General features: G+C 40.4%; 1 protein-coding gene across 2 annotated transcripts in view; it reads right to left on the bottom strand.

The window, feature by feature from the left end:
• Positions 1 to 21,471, bottom strand: part of LGR4 (leucine rich repeat containing G protein-coupled receptor 4) — a 124,311-nt gene that overhangs the window by 44,580 nt on the left and 58,260 nt on the right. For both annotated transcript variants that reach the window (XM_062196379.1, XM_062196381.1), the window contains exon 2: positions 14,047 to 14,118. In XM_062196379.1, coding sequence (XP_062052363.1) covers positions 14,047 to 14,118 — 72 coding nt within the window. The remainder of the gene's footprint in view (positions 1 to 14,046; positions 14,119 to 21,471) is intronic.

Genomic DNA, 21,471 nt, shown 5'->3' with positions numbered 1-21,471 from the left:
GCCAGCACTGCAGGCAGTGGATTTCTTTACACATTACACCACAGTGCCAGCCCCTCTGATATTCTTTCTTCTGCCTCACCAATTCTGTTGTTAAGATTTTCCACGAAATGTTTTATTTGTCCTGTTGAATTCTTCATTTCCAACATTTTGCCTTGATTTCTATTTAAAATCTCAATTTCATGAGAAAACTTTTCTTTCATGTCATGTACAGATTTCTTTAGCTCATGGATTTGCTTCTGATTACTTCTAAGTACTCCTATGATTGATACTACATTGAGTAAGTGTAAGAAAGAAATGACTTAGCCTAATTCTGCACTGGAAAATTTAATTGTGCTAGTAAAAATAAAATACACTTTCATATACTTGTAGTTCATTACTATATTTAGTCATAGAACAAATAAACAGCCTTGATGAAAGTAAATAAATGAACCAGCAAACTGTAGTTTCATTTGCCCCCTACACTTTCTGAATCCCATGCCAAACACTAACAATGAACTACTTGATTCTCCTGCCTGATTTTCCTTGCTCCCTTATTAAATCCTGGGTCATCAAACCCAAATTCTGAATACATCACATCTTTCATCACCTCTATTCCTGGACTCCTAGGCACTACAGGACAAAGTTAGACTCAGTTGGTTCCACTATAACTTTATATTATCGAGGATTTAAGTGGGCCCTTAGTATTTTCCAGCAATCCTTTGTTCATTCTGGATTATTCCAACTACACAAACAGTTCCCACAGCATGCCTAGTTACTACAGTCTAGTGGGTTGGGATATGGAAGCTCTCTAGCATGTCTCCCTCCCTGCTTTCTTTTCCTTCTTTTGAGAGTTCTATTGCAGATGAGTCCATGATTCCAGGTAGCCCATCCCATGGTTCAAAGACAGCACTGTGGAGCAAGTCTGGCCAATCACAGTTCTCCTAAAAGTTTTCCTCAGAAAACTCTTTATTCATAAGGTGTCTCAAGATGCTTAGATACATTCAAGGCCACTGAGGGTTATATTTTCCACCATAGAGAGATAGACTATTTGTAACAGGAAACAATAAAGCAAAAACACAAAAGTAGAGACAGCCAAAGCTCAGAAATGGAAAGCATGAGAAAACTCTCATTAGTTTTAAGCCCCAAGATCCAGCATTAGCTCAATCCAACTCCACCTCTGGACTTTCTAGTTCTACGTGTACCAATAAATCCTCTATTATGCCTCAGCTAGGTTTCTGCCTCTTAAAACTGGTAGACTCCCATCAAATATAGAAAACGTTCCAGGCTTTTTTTTTTTTTTTTTTTTTTTTACTATCCACAAATCAGGAACTTGCAGTTCCTTAATGCCTGTTTCTCAATCAGCTTCTTTACCCCAAGGTCACTCTCTGCACCCTACTGTATGATACTAAATACACTTAAAGTCAAGGCCTTTTCTCAGTGTCTGGTCATGGGCATTCCCCTCCAGCATGTCAGTGTGGATCTCTCACTTCTTTGGTCAGAATCTCCCCTCCCACAGCTCTTGGGACAGAACTCTGCCCTGGATCTCCTTCTCGTCTGGCACTTGATCTTCTTTCCACACCCTGACTCCACTGGTTCCCAAGGATACGTCTTTCTCTCTTTTCCCTTCCTTCCACCTTCTCTCCCTTGGTCAGCTTTCTCAATCTAATGTTTCTGATAATCACCTCAAAAGAAAAGACTCCCAAGACTATACTCATGGCATGTTATTCTATAATCTATGTCCATGCATCTCTTTTATGACCTCCATACCTATACTTCAGATGCTCGTCCCCATATCCTTTATGAACTCAACCAAAACTGCCTTTAATATCTTCTCTTAGGAAACAGTTTCTTTTGTCTCTAATTTTGCCAATACATCAATCAACTTCTGGTAATTTTAAAATTAAATGTCAATGTGTTCCCTGCCATCCCAGTTAAGATAATCTCAATTTGTTTTCTATAACATCTTTCACATAGGTCCCTTCCTCACCCTCACTATTCTAATGCAGATTCTCAAATAATTCTCATCTACGTTATTGCCATCAGCTTCTCATTTGTTTCCCTGACCTCTCTCAATTCCAAACTCTCTGCTATGAGATAACAATTATTGAAGGTCATATCTGATCAAATTACTCCCTAGCTCAAAAAACTTCACTAGTCACTCAACATCTTAAACTCTACTAGTCTGCCAAGAAAGTCTTCAGTCTGGCCCCAAATTTGTTTCAAGGTTTCTTTCCCATAATGTTCTTTCAAGAATTCAACATTTCAACCAAACCAAACATTTTTAATACCTTTCTCAGTCTGTCTCCCTATCTATGCATATGCTCCTTTGCACATCTCCTCATGAATAACTCCCACCATCCCTCAAGGCTCTCCTGAAATGCCAACTCTTTGATGAGGTCTCTTTAATCTTTCTTGCTAGAAGTAATTTCCCTTCTCCTTTGAACTCTCATACCTCGAGTATACAGTTCCTCTCCCTTGAAGGCAAAAAAATCTCATTTAATTCAGCATTTAGTGCTTTACCTAACGAATGTTTGTAGAATCAGTAGATTGTCTAGTCTTTTCTCATCCTCTCCATATTTACAGGGGCATAATCAGACCTGGGATTGACAACAGCCTCCATTCTTAATGAGCTTTGTGACTTTGGGCTAACTTAATCTCTTACAAAAAAAAACTTAGTCTTATCAGCAACATGGGGATAAATACAGCTCACAGAGTTTTATGAGTTAAAACAAAACAATGTTCTTGGAAGGCTTATACAGTTCAAATAGGTCCCAATTATGCAAGCTCCCTTCCCATTTCTCTTTTACCCTTACTCTCTAATCTGTGAGCTCTCAAAATGGCTCATTAAATGAAATGGTATGAATCAGAAAAGTAACACTCATCTATGAGCTCACCATGTCTATCCAAATAGTAAGATCAATGATCTTTGCTACCAAATCATCCTCCCAGAGGACTACAACATGAAAGAAGAGAGTGCATCCAAAAAAATATTTTTAGCTATCAAACATTATCAGAAAAAGTGAGGAACTATTTCACTTTTTCTGGAAAATTACTGGTTGATAGAACATATCTAGAAGGTGTCATTAAAGGAGTAGACATAGAGTAAATGAAGATTTAGTTTGGAAGCACAGAAGGCTCCTTATAAGTATTAGAAGAAAACAATAGATACTTTCTCTACCTGTAAATGACCCAATAAGGCTACAAGGGTATTTAAATATGTTTGTGGAAATATGGAACTAACATACAAATTTATTTTGGTGCAAAAATGTATATGAAGGGTCTTTTCTAAGTTTATGGAAAGTATATCTTATGAAAAAACTATGCAATGATACATATATATCTCAGAGACATAAAAGTTGATGGGAGGGGCTGGCACTGTGGTGTAGCAGGTAAAGCCACCATCTGCAGTGCCAGCATCCCATATGGGCACCAGTTTGAGTCCCAGCTGCTCCAAAGCTGATCCAGTTCCCTGCTATGGCCTGAGAAAGAAGAAGATGGTGCAAGTCCTTGGGCCCCTGCACCTGTAAGGGAGACCCAGAAGAAGCTCCAGGCTCCTGGCTTCGGATCAGTGCAGCTCTAGCCGTTGCAGCCAATTGGGGAGTGAACCAGTGGATGGAAGACTTCTCTCTGTCTCTGCCTCTCCTTCTCTCTCTGTGTAACTCTGACTTTCAAATAAATAAATAAAACTTTTTTAAAAAAAAAGTTGATGGGATATAGTGAAAAAGGCACTAAACTGTAGTTCTCACTCTGGCTCAGACATACTTACTGTGTTACTTTGAGCAAGCCACTTCTCTCCTATTGGGTCTCAATGATCTCAACTGTAAAATGGACTGACCAGGCAAGAAAACTTCATTCTAGAAAGTACTTGTTATTAATAAATGCTTCCAGTGACCTTACTGCAGGACATACTGGGCAGTTGACTGCCTTTGATGGCTAGTTGTAGACCTACTTTGAGCTGCAGGTGAGTGGAGCTTTCCTCCATTCCTGTGCCTTGCAGTGTGCAAAATTACAGGCTTAGAAATGAAGAGGAATGAACTGAGTCACAATGATATTGATTCCACTCTTGGCTCTGCCATTTACCATGCGACCATATCAAGGATTTTCACCTCTAAAGCTTCCACACTGGGGCTAGTGCTGTGGTGTAGCAGGTATAGCCTCCACCTGCAATGCCAGCATCCCATATGGGTGCTGGTTCAAGTCCTGCTGCTCCTCTTCTGATTCAGCTCTCTGCTATGCCTGGGAAAGTAGTAGAAGATGGTCCAAGTCCTTGGGCCCCTGCACACATGTGGGAGGCCTGGAAGAAGCTCCAGGATCCTGGCTTTGGATTGGCTCAGCTCTAGCCAGTGAGGCCATTTGGGGAGTGAACCAGTGAATGAAAGACCTCTCTCTCTCTCTCTCTCTCTCTCTCTCTCTCTGCCTCTCTGTAACTCAGCCTTTCAAATAAATAAATCTTAAAAAAAAAAAAAGCCTCCATATCTTAATTTGTAAACCTGCGATAACAAATCCTGTGTACCTCATTGAGTGGAATATATTAAAGTTTCAACACATAGCAAACTCTCAATAAATGTTAACTGCCACTATTATTTCTACTGTACTCTAAAATAATTTCTTTGCCAAGTTTGACTAATTTTAATTATATACATTATTTCAAATAGAGATTATAAGAAAATCATTCTAGAAATTTTAAAATGAACTATTGAGACACAGGAACCAAATGCAGTTCACAATTCTGAATTAAATCCTGGACCACACATTTTTTTCTCCTATAAAGATTATCAGTGGGCTGTTGAAATTTAAGTAAAAATTATAGATGAGATCATTATAAATACATATTTACATATGAAATATTTATTTATTTATATCAAAGCTGAACCTCTATGTTCAGTTTTGGTTATGAGAGTATCCTGTGTTTCTGGAATCAACATTACTGTATTTAGAGATATGGGAGCTTTATGCATACAGCTTATTCTCAAATGGTTCAGAAGAAATATATTTTATATACGTGGTAAAAAAGAGTACTAATATTTGGGAAATCTGACTGAAGGGTATATGAAAAATCCTTTTTGACTGGAACATTTTAAAAGTCTAGGGGTGGGCATTTGTTGGAGTGGTTAAGATACCACTTCTTTTTTTTTTTTTTTAATTTTTGACAGGCAGAGTGGACAGTGAGAGAGAGACAGAGAGAAAGGTCTTCCTTTTGCCATTGGTTCACCCTCCAATGGCCCCCGTGGTAGGCGTGCTGTGGCCGGCGCACCACGCTGATCCGATGGCAGGAGCCAGGTGCTTCTCCTGGTCTCCCATGGGGTGCTGGGCCCAAGCACTTGGGCCATCCTCCACTGCACTCCCTGGCCACAGCAGAGAGCTGGCCTGGAAGAGGGGCAACCGGGACAGGATTGGTGCCCCGACCAGGACTAGAACCTGGTGTGCTGGCGCCGCAAGGCGGAGGATTAGCCTAGTGAGCCGCGGCGCCAGTAAAGATACCACTTCTGATACTTGCATTCCATATTGGAGTGCCTGGCTCAAGTGCTGGCTTCACGTTGTATTCCAGCATCCAGCTTCCCATGCATCTGGGAGGTAGCAGGTGACAACTCGAGTATTTGAATCTCTGACACCCACATGAGAGACCATGATTAAGTTCTGGGTTCCTGGTAGGTTGTTGCTAGCATTTAGGGAATGAACCAGCAGATGGATGATCTCTCTCTCTCTGTCTGTCTCTTTCTCTCAAATTAAATTAAAAGTTTGAAAGTCTGAAATTATGTTAATACAGAGTGTTATATATATTACATATGCAGAATGTTTTATATGTGTTTTATACTACTGTATGTTATTTATAAATGAATCGGACTTCTTAAATCTTAAAAAAAATATTTTATTTATTTTGAAGTGAGGAAGAAAGAAAGAGGGAGACAGAGTTAAGTGAGGGAGAGAGAGAGATCTCCCATTTGCTGGTTTCACTGCCTGAAAGTCGACAAAAGTCAAAACCGGGCAAAGTCATGAGCTGGGAACTCCATCTGGTTCTCCCACATGGGTGACAAGGACACAACCACCTGAGTCATCACCTGCTGCCATCCAGGGTGTGCATTAGCAGGAAGCTGGACTGGAAGCAGAGCCAGGACTAAAACCCCAGGCACTCAGATACGGGCTATCGCTGTGTCAAGCAGTGTCTTAACCACTGCATGGAATGCCCACTCCTAAGGATTTACTTTTATTTATATATATACTCGATAGATGGATTTAAAATTGACATGTTATATAGACAATCTTCCTGCAATATCGGTGAGAGATTGGTTCTACCTCCCACGGATTCCAAAATTCATGAGTGATGAAGTACCTTAAATAAAATGGTGCAGTCTTCTCTATAACCTACTCACATCCACCAGTATACTTTAAATCATATCTATATTACTTGCAATCTCTAAAACAGTGTAAACTTATGTAAATAGAATACTCTGTTGCTGGGGCTGGCACTGTGGTTCAGTGAGTTAAGCCATGGCCTGCAATGCAGGCATTTCATAGGGGCACTGATTCGAGTCCCAGCTGCTCCACTTCCAATCTAGTTCCCTGCTAATGCACTTGGGAAAGCAACAGAATGGTCCAAAACCCCCTGTCCACCTACATAGAGGACCTGGAAGAAGCTCCCGGCTCCTGACTTTGACCTGGCCCAGCCCAAGCAATTGTGACCATTTGGGGAGGAACCGGTGGATGGAAGATCTCTCCTGTCTTTCCTTCTCTCTTTCTCTGTAACTCTGCCTTTCAAATAAATACATCTTTTTTTTTTTTTAAGGAATACTGTATTGCTTAAGGAATAATGACAATAAAAAGTCTGTTTTCCCACATATTTTCCATCCCCAGTTGGCTGAACCCATGGATATAGAGGACTAACTGTAAGTGTACATAGACAATTTAACTATTTAAAACTATTTCAGTTTGATCCATCCTTGTTTGTATTTTTTTATCATCATTTTATTTATTAGAAAGGCAGAAAGAAAGGGAAGAGGGAGAGGGAGAGGGAGAGGGAGAAGGAGAGAAAGAGAAATACTTCCCAAATGCCTGCAACCCAGCCCAGGGTGGGCCATGCCAAAGCCAGAGACCAGAAACTCAATCCTGGTCTCTCAGATGGGTATCAGGGGCCCATGTACTTAAGCCATCACCTACTGCCTTTCAAGGTACACACCTTAGCATGAAACTGGATTAGAAGCAGAGCTGGGACTCAAACCCAGGGACTCCAACACGGGTGCAGGCATCCCAAGTGGTGTCTTAACTGCAGTGCCACATGCCCACCCCTGTGTTTAAATCTACTGCTAGTCCCTTTGTATAAAGTGGCGCTCCACTTAGAATTCTCATACAGATGAAACAAAATGACAAGTAGCATGGAATTAGTACTCAGACACCTATTAGCCCTTGAGCACTGTGAAATCTTCCAAAGTAAAATTGTGTTTTGCAATGAACAGAATTATCCCAGTCATAGAATATGCATTAAACAATAATAGTCCAAGTGCCAGAGCTGGTGACGGTTTCTACTGCTGTTGCCACATCAAAGTAAAATCCACAGGAATTTTCACGACAGTCTACAGAAAATAGTTGGATATTCCTCCTGCTATTTCTAACTAAATCACTTTCACAACTCTAAATTTCAGTCATTCCCCAAATGGCTACTAATGCCTTGACAAATCTCAAGAGAACCAAAAACATTTGTGGTAGTATCACACATGTTTTCTACAAATTATGACTTTTCTTTTATATTGCTAACAGATACTCACATTGGACTACTCCAATTCATATCCCCAAACAAAATCTCTCCTCCTCCAAAGACTTCAAGGAAAAGACAGCAATGTTTAATATGATGAGTCAGATTTACCTTACCAGACCAAGCTCTCTATGGTCACGAAGCACTTTTGCATGAACTATCTCAGTGCCTTTGTACAGTGGCCCTGTGAGATGTCCCATTTTTATGTATTTTTACTTTATTTGAAAGCCAGAGAGAAAGAGAGCATTATCTTCCATCTACTTGTTCACTTCCCAAATGCCCACCATAGCTGGGACCAGGCCAGGCCAAAGCCAGGAGCCTAGAACTCAGTCCAGGTTTCCCATGGGGTGTCAGGGACCCAAGTACTTGAACCATCATCTGCTGCATTCTAGGACGCACACAGGCAGATGCTGGATTGGAAGGAGAATAGTCAGGATTCAAATCAGTGCTCTTACATGAGATGCAGGTGTCCCAAAGAGCTACTTCACTCCTTCACTTCACCAAATGTCTGCCCCAATTGTCTCATGTTAAAGACTAGGAAAGGGTAGTATAAAAAATCAAGCGACTTTCTCAACATTTCAGATAAGATCGGGCGCATTCAGCTTGGTACGGCATAGACTCAAGATTTCAGAGCCATGCATATAGTGAATGTAGAGCCAGAATCTATGTTTCTGTATTTCTGGGGGTGGGGGTGTCAGGTTAACAGGTAACTTCTGAAAGCAGGTCAAAAGTCAAAATAAAGCAATTGACCACAATAGTATTTAAAGTCCATTTCACTTAAAACCTTGGATGGAACATTTCCTTGAGTATAAATACATATCATTTACAATGCTTCAGGAAAAAAAGCAGGGCGCTAGAGACCTGATGCCAAGTCCCAGCAAAACAACATACAAGGCATGTGAACTTGAACAGCACTCTTAACCTCTAGCTCAGCTTTCCCTTGGTAAAACTGACTTTCCTCAGTTATGAGAATGGACTTCTGTACATCGTAAAGCTCTATCCACATCCCCTTTACCATCCTGTATTTATTATAAAATTTAATTCTTTAGGCCCTAAACAAAGGGCTCTCTGTGTTCCCAGTCTCAATAAATGGCACCCAGTCATTCACTGGGGCAAAGTGCCTCATCTCCCTACTGTTCACGCTCATATCAAATTCAACTCCTTCAGGATGGAATCAAAACTCCTTAGCTTAAAAAGGCGCCCCATGATCTAGCCTCATCTCCTGACATTTCACTCAATTGACCTTTCCACTTGGTCACAAAAAGCCATTGCTTATATTGGAACACATCATGCCTTTGGACGTACTTTGAAGTTCTTCATGGAACACCCTTATTATAATCATGCTTCAAGACTCATTGGAAGGAGCCAGTGCTGTGGTATAGTAGATAAAGCTGCTGCCTGTGAGGCTGGCATCCCATGTGGGTGAAAAGTTCAAGTCCCAGATGCCCCACTTCCAATCTAGCTCCCTAATCATGGCCTGGGAAAAGCAACAGTACTTGGGCCCCTGCCACCCATGTGGGAGACCAGAGGAAGCTCCCAGTTCCTAGCTTTGGCGTGGTTCAGCCCAGGCTGTTGTGGTCATATAGGACGTGAACCAGCAGATGGAAGATCTCTCTCCCATCTGTCTCTCCCTCTTTCTCTGTAACTCTGATTTTCAAATAAATAAAGTTTTAAAAGAAATAAAGAAGAGCTTGATTAAAAAAAAAAAAGACTCAGTGGAAGCTATTCTGGGAAGACTTTCCAAAATCTCTCACAGCCTTGAATTCATACACTGCATTAGGCTTCTGCCGTACACATTTCTGTACGGTGATGTAACGTGTTACTTTCATCTCTCCCTCTAGATCCACACTGCCCAATAGAACTTTCTGCAGTAATGGAAACAATCTAATATCTGCACTAATAAGTACCCACAGTTACTGAGTACTTGTAATGTGGCTAGTTCAACTAAGGAACTGAATTTTTCAATTTTATTTAACTTTAATTATTATACATCTGAATTTAAATAGCCACCTGTGACTAGTGGATGTGGTACTGGGAAACACAGCTCTAGGGAGACTGTCAACTCTGAAGAAAAGACCATGCTGTGTCTGTATCCCTAGCATCCATCACAGGACCCAACATAGACTAGAACTCAATTGCTTATTGAAAGAATAAGTGAATGTGTACATTTCTATAAACACTTCTTACATATTGTTGGGAAATGATTGCACCTAATACTCTAAGCATTCTAGCTCACCATATCAAATTTGGCCAAATCACTCACATCTTGTAAAGCACACCTCATTAACTGACATGGAAAAAACTCTCAGCAAATCAGTTATTTCTACCTAGGGTATTCAACTTCACAGTCATTCCTAAATGATTTCCAGATGACTTTTGGACAAACGGTTACACTGTTTATGAAATATTACAATAGTCGTAGCAGCATCATTTTGGAATGTCAAAATCAACTATACTTTTATAAAGAAAAAACATATAAAGAAAAAAATACCATGCTTAGATTAATATGGGAAAAAAAATTTCCTTGAATGTCTAAAGTATTGCCAGATTTTAAAGACTACTTTGAAATGTTCTTTAAACATAACACTCTACTCTCCTAACCAAATTCATTTTTGAAATCCCATACAGTAGTTAGAGAAACTGTACCAGCTTGATTTGATAGGCTTTGTTAGTACAACAGCAGAATATGGAGAACATGACCTAGCTATAAAGAACTAGCAGTCAAATTCAAGTTGGTTCTAATTAAAAGTCTTGGTTGACAGAATTCATGAGGTTGATATATGCTTAGTTATTTGAGATTTTAAGAAATCTAACATGTGTGCTTCATAAGGCACAGATTAATCAGGTTTGACTCCACATGCAGGTACTCACTATAAAAATCCTAAAGGTAGAACTGGCGAACTGGCATTAGCAGAGGTGGTCTGCATACAATAGCTCCATCCAGAATGAGGCAGTCATTTCCATTTCTTGCCTGGGTCTTCTCCATTTCCTGCCTGATGCATCACACAGCCCACAATGGTTTTTTTTTGTTTTTTTTTTTTTTTACAGGTAGAGTTATAGACAGTGAGAGAGACAGGGAGAAAGATCTTCCTTCCATTGGTCACTCCCCAAATGGCTACCTACCACGGCTGGCCCTGTGCCCATCCATAGCCAGGAGCCAGGTGCTTCTTCCTGGTCTCCCATGCGAATGCAGGGGCTCAAGCACTTGGGCCATCCTCCACTGCCTTCCCAGGGCACAGCAGAGAGCTGGACTGGAAGAGGAGCAACCAGGACTAGAACCCGGCGCCCATATGGGATGATGGTGCTGCAAGCGGAGGATTAGTCAAGTGAGCCACGGCGCTGGCCCTAGCCCACAATGGTTATACAACAGCTGAACAACTACTGGTTAATGTCCTTTCATTACACAATTACTTCTGTAAAGAGAGACAAATCCTAAGATCTAAAACCATATAGAAAATGAAAATGAAGATGAATAAGCACCTTAAAGGTTGGTTAAGGGGTGGAGGTGGAGGTTTCATATACATGGTTTACTTTTTTTTAATTCCATTCAGATTTTTAAGTAAAAATTAAAAACTTCATTATAAAACCATTGATGTCCATTATTAAAAATGCAGGAGATAAATATAAAACATATACTTAGGGGGCTGGCATTGCTGTGCAATAGGTAAAGCCACTGCCTGAGATACTGACATCCCACATGAGCACTGGTACAGGTCCCGGCTGCTGTTAATGAGCTTAAGAAAGCAGCGGAGGATGGCTCAAGTGTTTGGGTCCTTGCTACCTATGTGGGAGACCCACTGGATACTGCTGGATCCTAGCTTCCATCTGGCCCAGCCCCAGGCATTGTGGCCATCTGGGGGAGTGAACCAGTGGATGAAAGAGTCTCTCTCCTCTTTCTGTCTCTTCCTCTCTCTTTGAACTCTTTAAAATATAAATAAATCTTAAAAAAAATATACACTTAGGGGCCAGTTCTGTGGCATGGCTGGTAAAGCCATCACCTACAGTGCTGGCATCCCATGTGGGCACTGGTTCGAGACCCGGCTACTCCACTTCTGATCCAGCTCTCTACTTTGGCCTGGAAAAGCAGTAGAAGATGGCCCAAGTCCTTGGGCCCCTGCACCTGCATGGGAGACCTGGAAGAAGTTCCTGGCTCCTGGCTTTGGATGGGCCTAGCACCAGCTATTGAGGCCGTTTGGGGAGTGAGCCACAGGATGGAAGATCTCTCTCTCTGCATCTGCCTCTCTGTAACTTTGCCTTTCAAATAAAATAAATAAAAATCTTTTAAAATAAGATTTATTTAATTAAATAAAAAACAGACACTTAGGCTTTTTATCCAAAGATAATATTTGGTGGAGTGAATGCGTGGCACAGCAGTTAGGACACTACCTGGGACACCAGCATACCATATTGGAGTGGGTTGGTTCAAGAGAGACTTGCTCCCTATTCCAGTTTCCTGTTGGCATACATAGTAGAGAAGAGCAGATGATGGCTCAGATGCTTGGGCCCCTGGCACCACTATGGGAGATCCAGACTGAATTCTGGGTTGTTGTGGACATAGGGGGAGTGAACCAGCAGCTGTCTACCTCTCAAATAAAAAAAAAAATTAAAGATAACATGTGGTAAATATTCTACTGCTTTTTGTTTTTGTGCACTTTAAAAATAGTAAAATAAATGTGAGCTGGCATTTATATAACACTTGCTCAGTTTCATGCACTGTCCTAAGCATTTAAAATATATTAACTCATATTGTCTTCTCTAGAATATTAAGAGGGAGGGACTATTATTATCTGTACCTTATGGACAAAGAAACTGAGCAGAGAGAGGCTAAGTAATTTGATTCAGTTCACAAACCTGCAAGTGGCAGATAATCACCATGCCATTTTTGCTATGAGAGCATTACGTTCAACTAAGTAGTAGTGTAGGTAGAAAAATTTCTCCTCGACTTCATTAAACACTTAACTGCTATTTCACTATTCTGTCAGAAGCAGCCGCACAATCTGAATATCTTATTTGACTCCTGTTCCCCATTGTAGGTGAAGGTCCCAACTAAGATAGGAGACATTCATTGACTTGGATTGATATTCAACAGCTGGAGTGTGAGACACATCTGTAAAACGAATTTAGACTCTCAGGGCTAAATCTCTTTGATGTTCTTAATATCAAACTATCACTTTCCAACCTCCATACATTATATGATCTATTAGCTTAGCCTATGAAACGTATATCAATTTGATTCAAGTCTGATTTTCTTTTTTTTTAACCTGTATTCTTTTTATTTTTACTTTTTATTTATTTGACAGGTAGAGTTGCAGACAGTGAGAGAGAGAGACAGAAAGAGAGGTCTTCCCTCCATTGGTTCACTCCCCCAAATGGCCAATCTGAAGCCGATCTGAAGCCAGGAGCTAGGTGCTTCCTTCTGGTCTCCCATGTGGGTGCAGGGCCCAAGCACTTGGGCCATCCTCCACTGCACTCCCGGGCCACAGAAGAGAGCTGGACTGGAAGAGGAGCAACCAGGATTAGAACTCGGTGCCCACATAGGATGCCAGCGCCACAGGCAAAGGATTAACCAAGTGAGCCACGGTGCCAGCCCCTTAACCTTAATTCTTAAAATATAATCATAACTCCCAATTTCTTTAAAATCTAAAAGTTTGCTATTTTGATTATAGACTCAAAAACATGTGCACAGTATTACAAAATGCAGGTTAAAACAGGTGAAAATAATTTTTTCTACAATGTAATCGGCAACATGAGATGCAACTGATTTAAAGGTACTCTTAGAGAGCTGGATGATGTCCCATGTCTGCACCCCACCCCCAAATGCTATCTGCAAATATCCAAGAGAATCCAAATTTCATTTTCTGTTCTCTCACTGTCAATATAGACTGCTGCATCCTCCAGCAACTTGTGTCGTTTTTTACGCTTCTGTTACCCACACAGCAACTCCTTCAGCAACAATAGTAATTATCCAGCAGCCCTGATATCTCAGGATAAAACTGTAATTAAATTGTATCACTGCCGCATGCATAGTTATAATAATTGCAGCAAAAAAAAAAAAAAAAAGAGAGAGAGAGAGAGAGAGAAGTCCTATGGACGTGGTATTTTTTAGTTCTGACTTTCAAAATTAACTGCAGTAATTATACTGCTTAAAAATCAAGTTTGTTTTCCCCAAGAAAACATGATTTTCTTTGCACCAAGCCCACTGACACTAAACTATCTAAATGTTCCTAAAGAGAAACATTAGTCTATTTCTGTATTTAAAGATTCTACAGAGAATGGGAGGTGGCATGAACACAAAACACATTTCTCCAAATAATACTTACAGCTCTTCTAGAAAGGGAAAGTTCTTAAATGCATCTTCAGGTAATTGAGTAATGTTGTTCATACTGATATCCCTGAAAAACAAAATTTAGAATGATGTTAACTAAGTAATATAAGATTGAAAGCATTTAATCCTGCAGAAAATGAATCAGTGGCTGAAATTTTATAAAGAAGCAAGAAAACATGGCACCAAAGACATACTTGGGAATATCCATAATTTGGCTTCAGGATGCAATGCTCAGAAAACACAGAGAATTTTTTTATTATAAATTATAACCAAAATTCTGAAATGTACCTAGATATTTGATTTCTCCTTTTAAATATCTTTGGGGGCAAAAAAAAAAAAAAAAAAAAAAAGGTCTCAGTGTGGCTTCCTAGTGTTCTGTTATTCAAAGTGCAGCACCCAGTTAAAATAAACAAACCCCAAGGCTTGACAAAATAGATTTGCTGGCAAGGGTGGTTTCTGATGTTACTGTTGAGGACAATAAAAACATATCCTAGCTCTACTGCAGCCATATTTTCTTCAAAACCATAAAAGTCCTCCAGGTAAGAGTTTTAAGTAGATTTCATTTTTAGCCTATGAACAGATGCAGACTAAAGACAAGTGCATACATGATAGGTATGCGGTCCATTTCCAGTTCTCCCGTGGAGCATCAGCAGAAAGAGAGAACTCACTTGATGATATAACTCAACAATTAACTAGTTCAAACAGCTAAAAAAAAATACTTCATTAACCATTCTCCTCTTCCTTGGCAGCTGCCTTTTGAAATTGGCGTTCTCTTCCACACTCCATTTGGTATCAACACTGTGAAAGACAGGTTGGGACAGCCTCCTAAGGGAAAGTCCTAGCACGCACTGGTCAGCTGAGATGCCTCCCTCAGTTTCCTCTGCCTCTCATCTGTTGCTGGTGCTCCATTGTGTGGCTGAGACCTTGAGTCTTTCCTCTCTAGAAACTGCCATGAAGGTTCATTGTGTGACATTCCCACTATTACTTTACATGCACTGGCATAAAGAGGTAGAAATCAAGCACACCAAACTCATCTAACAACACTATTATTTTTGTGACACCTTCAGTACCAAGGCAGGTAATCCCTTCTCCCCATCTTCTCTCATTACAATTCAGGAATGGAATCTGCATTCTCTCTAAGAAACCTTTCCCAAGGGAGGTGTGGAAACTGGATTTGGGAATAACAGCAGAAGAGGTAGCCTTTAATATACAACCAATGCTCATAACATAAGACAACACATAAAATCTCACTTTTACAAATGGGGAAACCAAGGCTTACAGAGGTAAAATAACCTCCCAAGGCCATTCAACAAGTGATGCAATCTGAAACGTGCACTGCACAGTTCATGATCTGCACTGTGAATGAGCCTTCTGAATTATCATTTCAAACTTCTCTCCAGCAGTCATCAAGATAGAAAGCAAACCCTTGAGTCCCACCCAAGGTTAAACTGTGGAAAGAATAAAGCCTAATCACCAATGAATTTCAGAAAAAGCACTTTCACTTGACAATTGAAAAAGAAGCAGAATTATATATAGTGTTAGACATTGAGGAGCCAAGTTCATATGAATATCTAAGAACAAGAAACTTCCCCTTAGATGGCTCTCATGACCATAGAGACTCGAAGCATTCCAAAATTTTATAACATTGAAAAGGACTCAAACCCTACTGAGGATAACTTACAAGAAAAACAAAATTGATATACTTCCCTAGGAACTGGTATTTTTATTTATTTATTTGAAAGGTAGAATTACAGAGAGACAGAGGCAGAGCAGAGGCAGAAAAAGAGGTCTTCCATCCACTGCTTCATTCCCCAGATGGCCTCAATGGCCAGAGCTTCACCAATCCAAAGACAGGAACCAGGAGATTCTTCCTGGTCTCCCACATGGGCCCAAGGACTTGGGTGATGTTCTACTGCTTTCTCAGGCTGTAGCAGAGAACTATATCAGAAGTGGAGTAGCTGGGACTTGAACCGGAGCCCATACGGGATGCCAGCACTGCAGGCGGTGGCTGGTTTCATTTCCCTTGGGTAAATTCCCAGGAGGGGGACTGCTGGGTCATATGGTAGATCTATTTTCAGATTTCTGAGGTATCTCCATACTGCCTTCCAGTGGCTGTGCCAGTTTACATTCCCACCAACAGTGGATTAGGGTACTTCTTTCCCCACATCCTTGCCAGCATTTATTGTTTGTTGATTTCTGTATGAGAGCCATTCTAACTGGGGTGAGGTGAAACCTTATTGTGGTTTTGATTTGCATCTCCCTGATGGCTCTAGTGATCCTGAACATTTCTTTATGTGTCTGTTGGCCAGACCCAGAACTGCTATTTTTAAAACCAAGGCCCCAACATTAATCAGCCATCACTATCCACGGAGGAGAAGGAGAACCCTTTGTTTTTCATAAACCCTCTAGCAAGATATTGGAGAAACAGCACCAAAATAGGAGGTCAGAAGAAGCAGGCTCCAGGCCTGGCACTGATTCTGGGATTCAGTTTAATCATCTGTAAAACGAGTGAGTTTACCTGACTGGGGGATCTCCTGGCCTGACATTATGCACTTTTATGATTTACCTTTTTCTGTAGCTTTTTCATGGAGGGACACAACCTTCTCGATAAAAATACACAAAGTGGGACCAGCGCTGTGGCATAGTAGGCTAAGCTTACGCCTGCAGCACCGGCATCCCGTATGGGCCCTGGTTTGTGTCCCAGCTGTTCCTCTTCTGATCCAGCTCTCTGCTATGGCCTAGGAAAGCAGTAGAAGATGGCCCAAGCTCCTGGCTTCTGGCTTCTGGCTTCAGATCATCCCAGCCTCCGGCTGTTGCAGCCATTTGGGGAGTGACCCAGTAGATGGAAGACCTTTCCGTCTCTCCATCTTTGTGTCTCTAAGTCTACCTCTCAAATAAATAAATAAAATCTTTAAAAACAAACGAAAAAATACACAAAGTTCATTAATTTATCATAACACAAAAAGTAAAGAATTAGTTGCCATTATGAAACTACTGGTCACTTCACTAGAAACACATTTGGCCTGAACAAATGAAATTGGTCTTGAGGATACAGGAAAACTTTTAAAACTATTGAAAGACAAAATTACAATCTGGTATGAATAAGCAGCGATTCCGTAAAACATGGGACAATTTTAGTGCTTTTTAATCATTCCAATGAAAGGAGAAAGAATGACAACAATCATTTATTGCCTTACAAAATCAGACACTCCATGGAGTTTCCTCCAAGCTTGGCACACCTGAATTCAGGTATCACAACAACAGAAAAGCTGAATAATTGCCTCATCCAAAAAAGGTCTGGCGAGAACTGATTAATTGCCTTCAGAAAAAAAGACACATAATTAGAGACAATTGACACCACACTATTCTCTGCATTCCAAGTCTTAAACACACACATATATAATTCTCTCATTTTTTCCTTAGAGTAACAAGACATAACAAGTATTTCTGCTGTGAGCTGTAAACGCAATTAGTGAGACTGTATTTACAAACTAATATGTATTAAACACATGGTGAGGTTTCATTTCAAAGTTTCAGATTCAGGAGTTACACTTATTTCCAATTTTTTTCCGCAATTTCACACACCCAGAGAGAACATTCTCTCCTTACAGGTGTTTTCCCTCATGTTTTCTGGGCTTCAGTCATAAAACATTTTTAGTAAATCAAAAGAAAAGTGTAGGGGGAGAGGGAACGCTATGAGATGTTATCTCTAGAGAAGCTCTGGAAACGTGTAGTTACAGAGTATAGGGTAGGTGGGGTACTCATTTAAAATAATGAGAGCTAATGGTGATAAACAACCTACAGACAGTCTTAAGACTATTCTAGACCTGACTTCACCAACACCTAAAAGAACACCTAACGTACACAGACCTTAGAAATAAGAGGTTAGAAAAGATGCTGAAGGGGATGAGATAAATTCTAACAATTTACAAATGGAAGCTCTATGCCAATAACTGAAACACATGAGGCTCATAAGACACATGAATTACAAAAATATATTTTTTTAAAAATTGCAGTTTAGAGAATGTTCAGTTTGAAGATGCTCCCACAGATCAGTGCCTTCAAATTCACACGAGCAATGTGGTCTTAGCAGTAACATTGGTAATTAAATGAAGTGAGTGATTTTCCATCCTGGGTCCTACCACAAAATAAATACAACATAGAAAACAAACGGGCAGGCATTGTGGCACAGTGGCCTAAAGCACTGGCATCGCACATGGACACCAGAGAGTCCCACCTGCTCCACTTCCAGTCCAGCTCCATGCTAACATGCCTGGGAAAGCAGCAGAAGGTGGCCCAAGTACTTGAACCCCTGCACCTATGTGGGAGATCCAGATGAGCCACCTGGCTCCACCCAGGCCCAGCCGTGGCCGTTGGGGCCATTTGGGGAATGAACCAGCAGGTGTAACATTTCTCTCTCTCTCTTCTCTGTAACTCTGCCTTTCAAATAAATAAAAAATAATAATAATACAAGGTCAGATTACCACAAGCTCACAAATATCTCTAATTTCAAGAGAACTGATGATCTTCTTTGGAGCTAACCTTGTCTAAATGGAAATATCCAGGCTTTGGAGTTAGACCAAAGTTGACTTACAAATTCACCACCACTAGCTGTGTGACCTCTGGTAAGCTGTTCAGCTTTCCTGAGCCCTCACTTCTTAGTTTATAAAGTAGAAGCAGTGACAACTGAACCTTGTAGGCTGTTGTGAAGAACAGAAAATGCCAAGTCACAAATAATTAAGTCCAACAAATTGTAGCTATTATCTTACCATTATCCGCGTTTTTGCTGCTTCAGAGGCTATCTGAATCCAGTGATCCAGACAGGATTAAGAGGAGGCCAAGCCTCACATTGCCTCTGGTGGCCTTCCCAGAAAGAAACGACGACTTCTGAGAAAACACTAAACACTTCAGGAGACCAGAACTAGGAGTCATTCCTAAACACAAACTTAACTCCACAACTCCAGGAGTCAAAGATGCTAAGCAGGATGAGCTTTCTGAGATCAAACACTTCACATCCAAAAAAAAAGTTGCGATCCAGTGGTTGACAAATCATGCCCTCTTATATAAAAAGAAATCACATTTTTATAGGAAATAACAAAGAAAGACAAGACCCCTTCTCAAAAACATGAAGAGGACTTCAAGCAGTTTAGTGGAAATGAGGGGGATAGAACCTAGAATTTTTACTTAACAGGGTAGAGGTGTAAAATCTTTCTAAACGTATTTGTTTTTATACAGATTTTAGAGTTCAGTCTCTTGAGATACCCCTGAAACAGAATATAACTACATTTACACTCACACAACATAATACTCCCACCTTTTGACCACAGAGACCAGCAATACAAAAGCCTATGACCTCACTAGAAAAATAAACCTGAACACCCAAACACCAGCAGTCACTGATTTCAAAATTAAAATTTAAAGGGCACAACTATTTAATTGAAACTGCCAAATCTCCCCAGTGGTTAAACCCTCATCTCTTTTTTCCCCCATAAAATTCACTAATGCTGAAGTGTCTACAGAGGAAAGAAGAACATCATGTTTCAACAAAGCACCTTTTAAAACCCCTGTAAAATGCTCCCTAAGCAAGCCTAACCTGTTTGCTGATGGCCAAGCTTGTACCCACTACATACTATGTCGTTGCATCCTCATCAGGTTTGGGCTTTCTGCCACTGAATTACTTAATTTTAAATATATTGTGATTGACCTACTGTTATCTAGATTTGCATAAGCCCTCCTATTTGTTTTAGATAAAGCTGTACTGCTACTACCATATTATTGATTCTATCTCAAATATTATCTGGCAACTTAAAAAGTCACGAAATTACACACAGGTTGTAGAGAATACAAGGTCCTCAGCTATGTTCTCTAGGGGAAAAATGAGTATGTCCTTATCCTCAAAAAACACAAGTTGATAATGTACAAAAACAAATATTCTTGGGGTTGGTGCTATGACATAGCGGGTAAAGCCTCCACCTGTAGTGCCAACATCTCATATGGGTGCCAGTTCGAGACCTGGCTGCTCCACTTCTGATAAAGCCCTCTGCTATGGCCTGGGAAAGCAGTAGAAGAGGCCCAAATTCTTGGGCCCCTGCACCTGTATGGGAGACCTGGAACAAGCTTCTGACTTCGGATCAGCCCAGCTCTGGCCATTGGTGGCCATTTGGGGGGTGAACCAGCAGATATAAGATCAATCTTTCTCTCTGCCTCTGCCCCTCTGTAACTCTGTCTTTCAAATAAATAAATAATTTTTTTTTAAAAAAAAGAGCTAATATTCTCTCAATGATTTTTCCAGTTTTTTGTAATCAACCAGAAATTTGACCAATTTCCAGTTAACAGGTATCTATACTTATGACCAAAAACAAAAGCTAACTTTGAAAGATACTTCCAGTGAAACAAATTTAAAAGGAAGTGCTCTCTCATCCATAAGTAATGTACACACACACACAACACCAAGTTCTAATCAAATCTTAGAAAGAAGGGCAGGTGTTTGGCGTGCAGTGAAGACGACACTAGAGCCACCCACATCCCCTACTGGAGGGCCTGGGTTGAGTCCTGGCTCTACTTCCGATTCTAGCTTCCTGCTAATGCACACCTTGGAGGTAGCAATGATGGCTCATGAGCAGTAGTTTAGTCTCTACTGCTCATGTGGAGATCTGGATTGAGTTCCAGGCTCCTGGTTTGGGCTGATCCAGCTTGGTTGTTGGAAGCATTTGGGGAGTGAATCAGTAGATATAAAATATTTCTGTGTGTCTATATCGTTCAATAAATGAATATAATGTCTTTCTTTAAATGAATTTTTAAAAACTTGTTAAGAATATAATTTCTGAGGCTGGTGATGTGGTACAGCGAGTTAGCATCTCATATCAGACAGGCTGGGCCTGAGGCTCATCTCTGCTTCTGATTCAGTTTCCTGCTGATAGACATCCTGGGAGGTAGCAGATAATGGCTCAAAGTACTTGAGTCCCTGCCACTCATTTGGGAGACCTAGGTGGAGATCCTGGTCCTGGCTTTGGCCTGGTCCAGCCTTGGTTGCTATCAACATTTGGAGAGTAAACCAGTGAATGGAAGATTTCTCTCTCTCAAAGATTTCTCTCTCTCTCTCTCTCCATCACAAAGAAAAAAAAAACTTAAAAAAATATGTATACATATATATATATATATATATATATAGCTTCTTTTCTGACACTATTCCTTATCTTTGTGTTGGTAATCTCTTTTTCACACCTCCTTTTTATAATCACAAAAGTTACTTATGCTAACTGTTGTAAAAAAATCATCCATGATAGCAACATCCACAGAAAAACAATGCTATGTTTCATGGCTATCACTATGGATTTTTTTCTGTGTATGGTAGACATTTTTATAAATATGAAAAAATGTTCATCTAAGATTGTTCATTTGCTAAATGAACTAAATCTTT

This window comes from Lepus europaeus, chromosome 7, assembly GCF_033115175.1.
Source record: "Lepus europaeus isolate LE1 chromosome 7, mLepTim1.pri, whole genome shotgun sequence".
NCBI lineage: Eukaryota > Metazoa > Chordata > Mammalia > Lagomorpha > Leporidae > Lepus > Lepus europaeus.
Note: the sequence above shows the minus strand (reverse complement) of the source record. Positions and strands in the feature narration are given on the sequence as shown.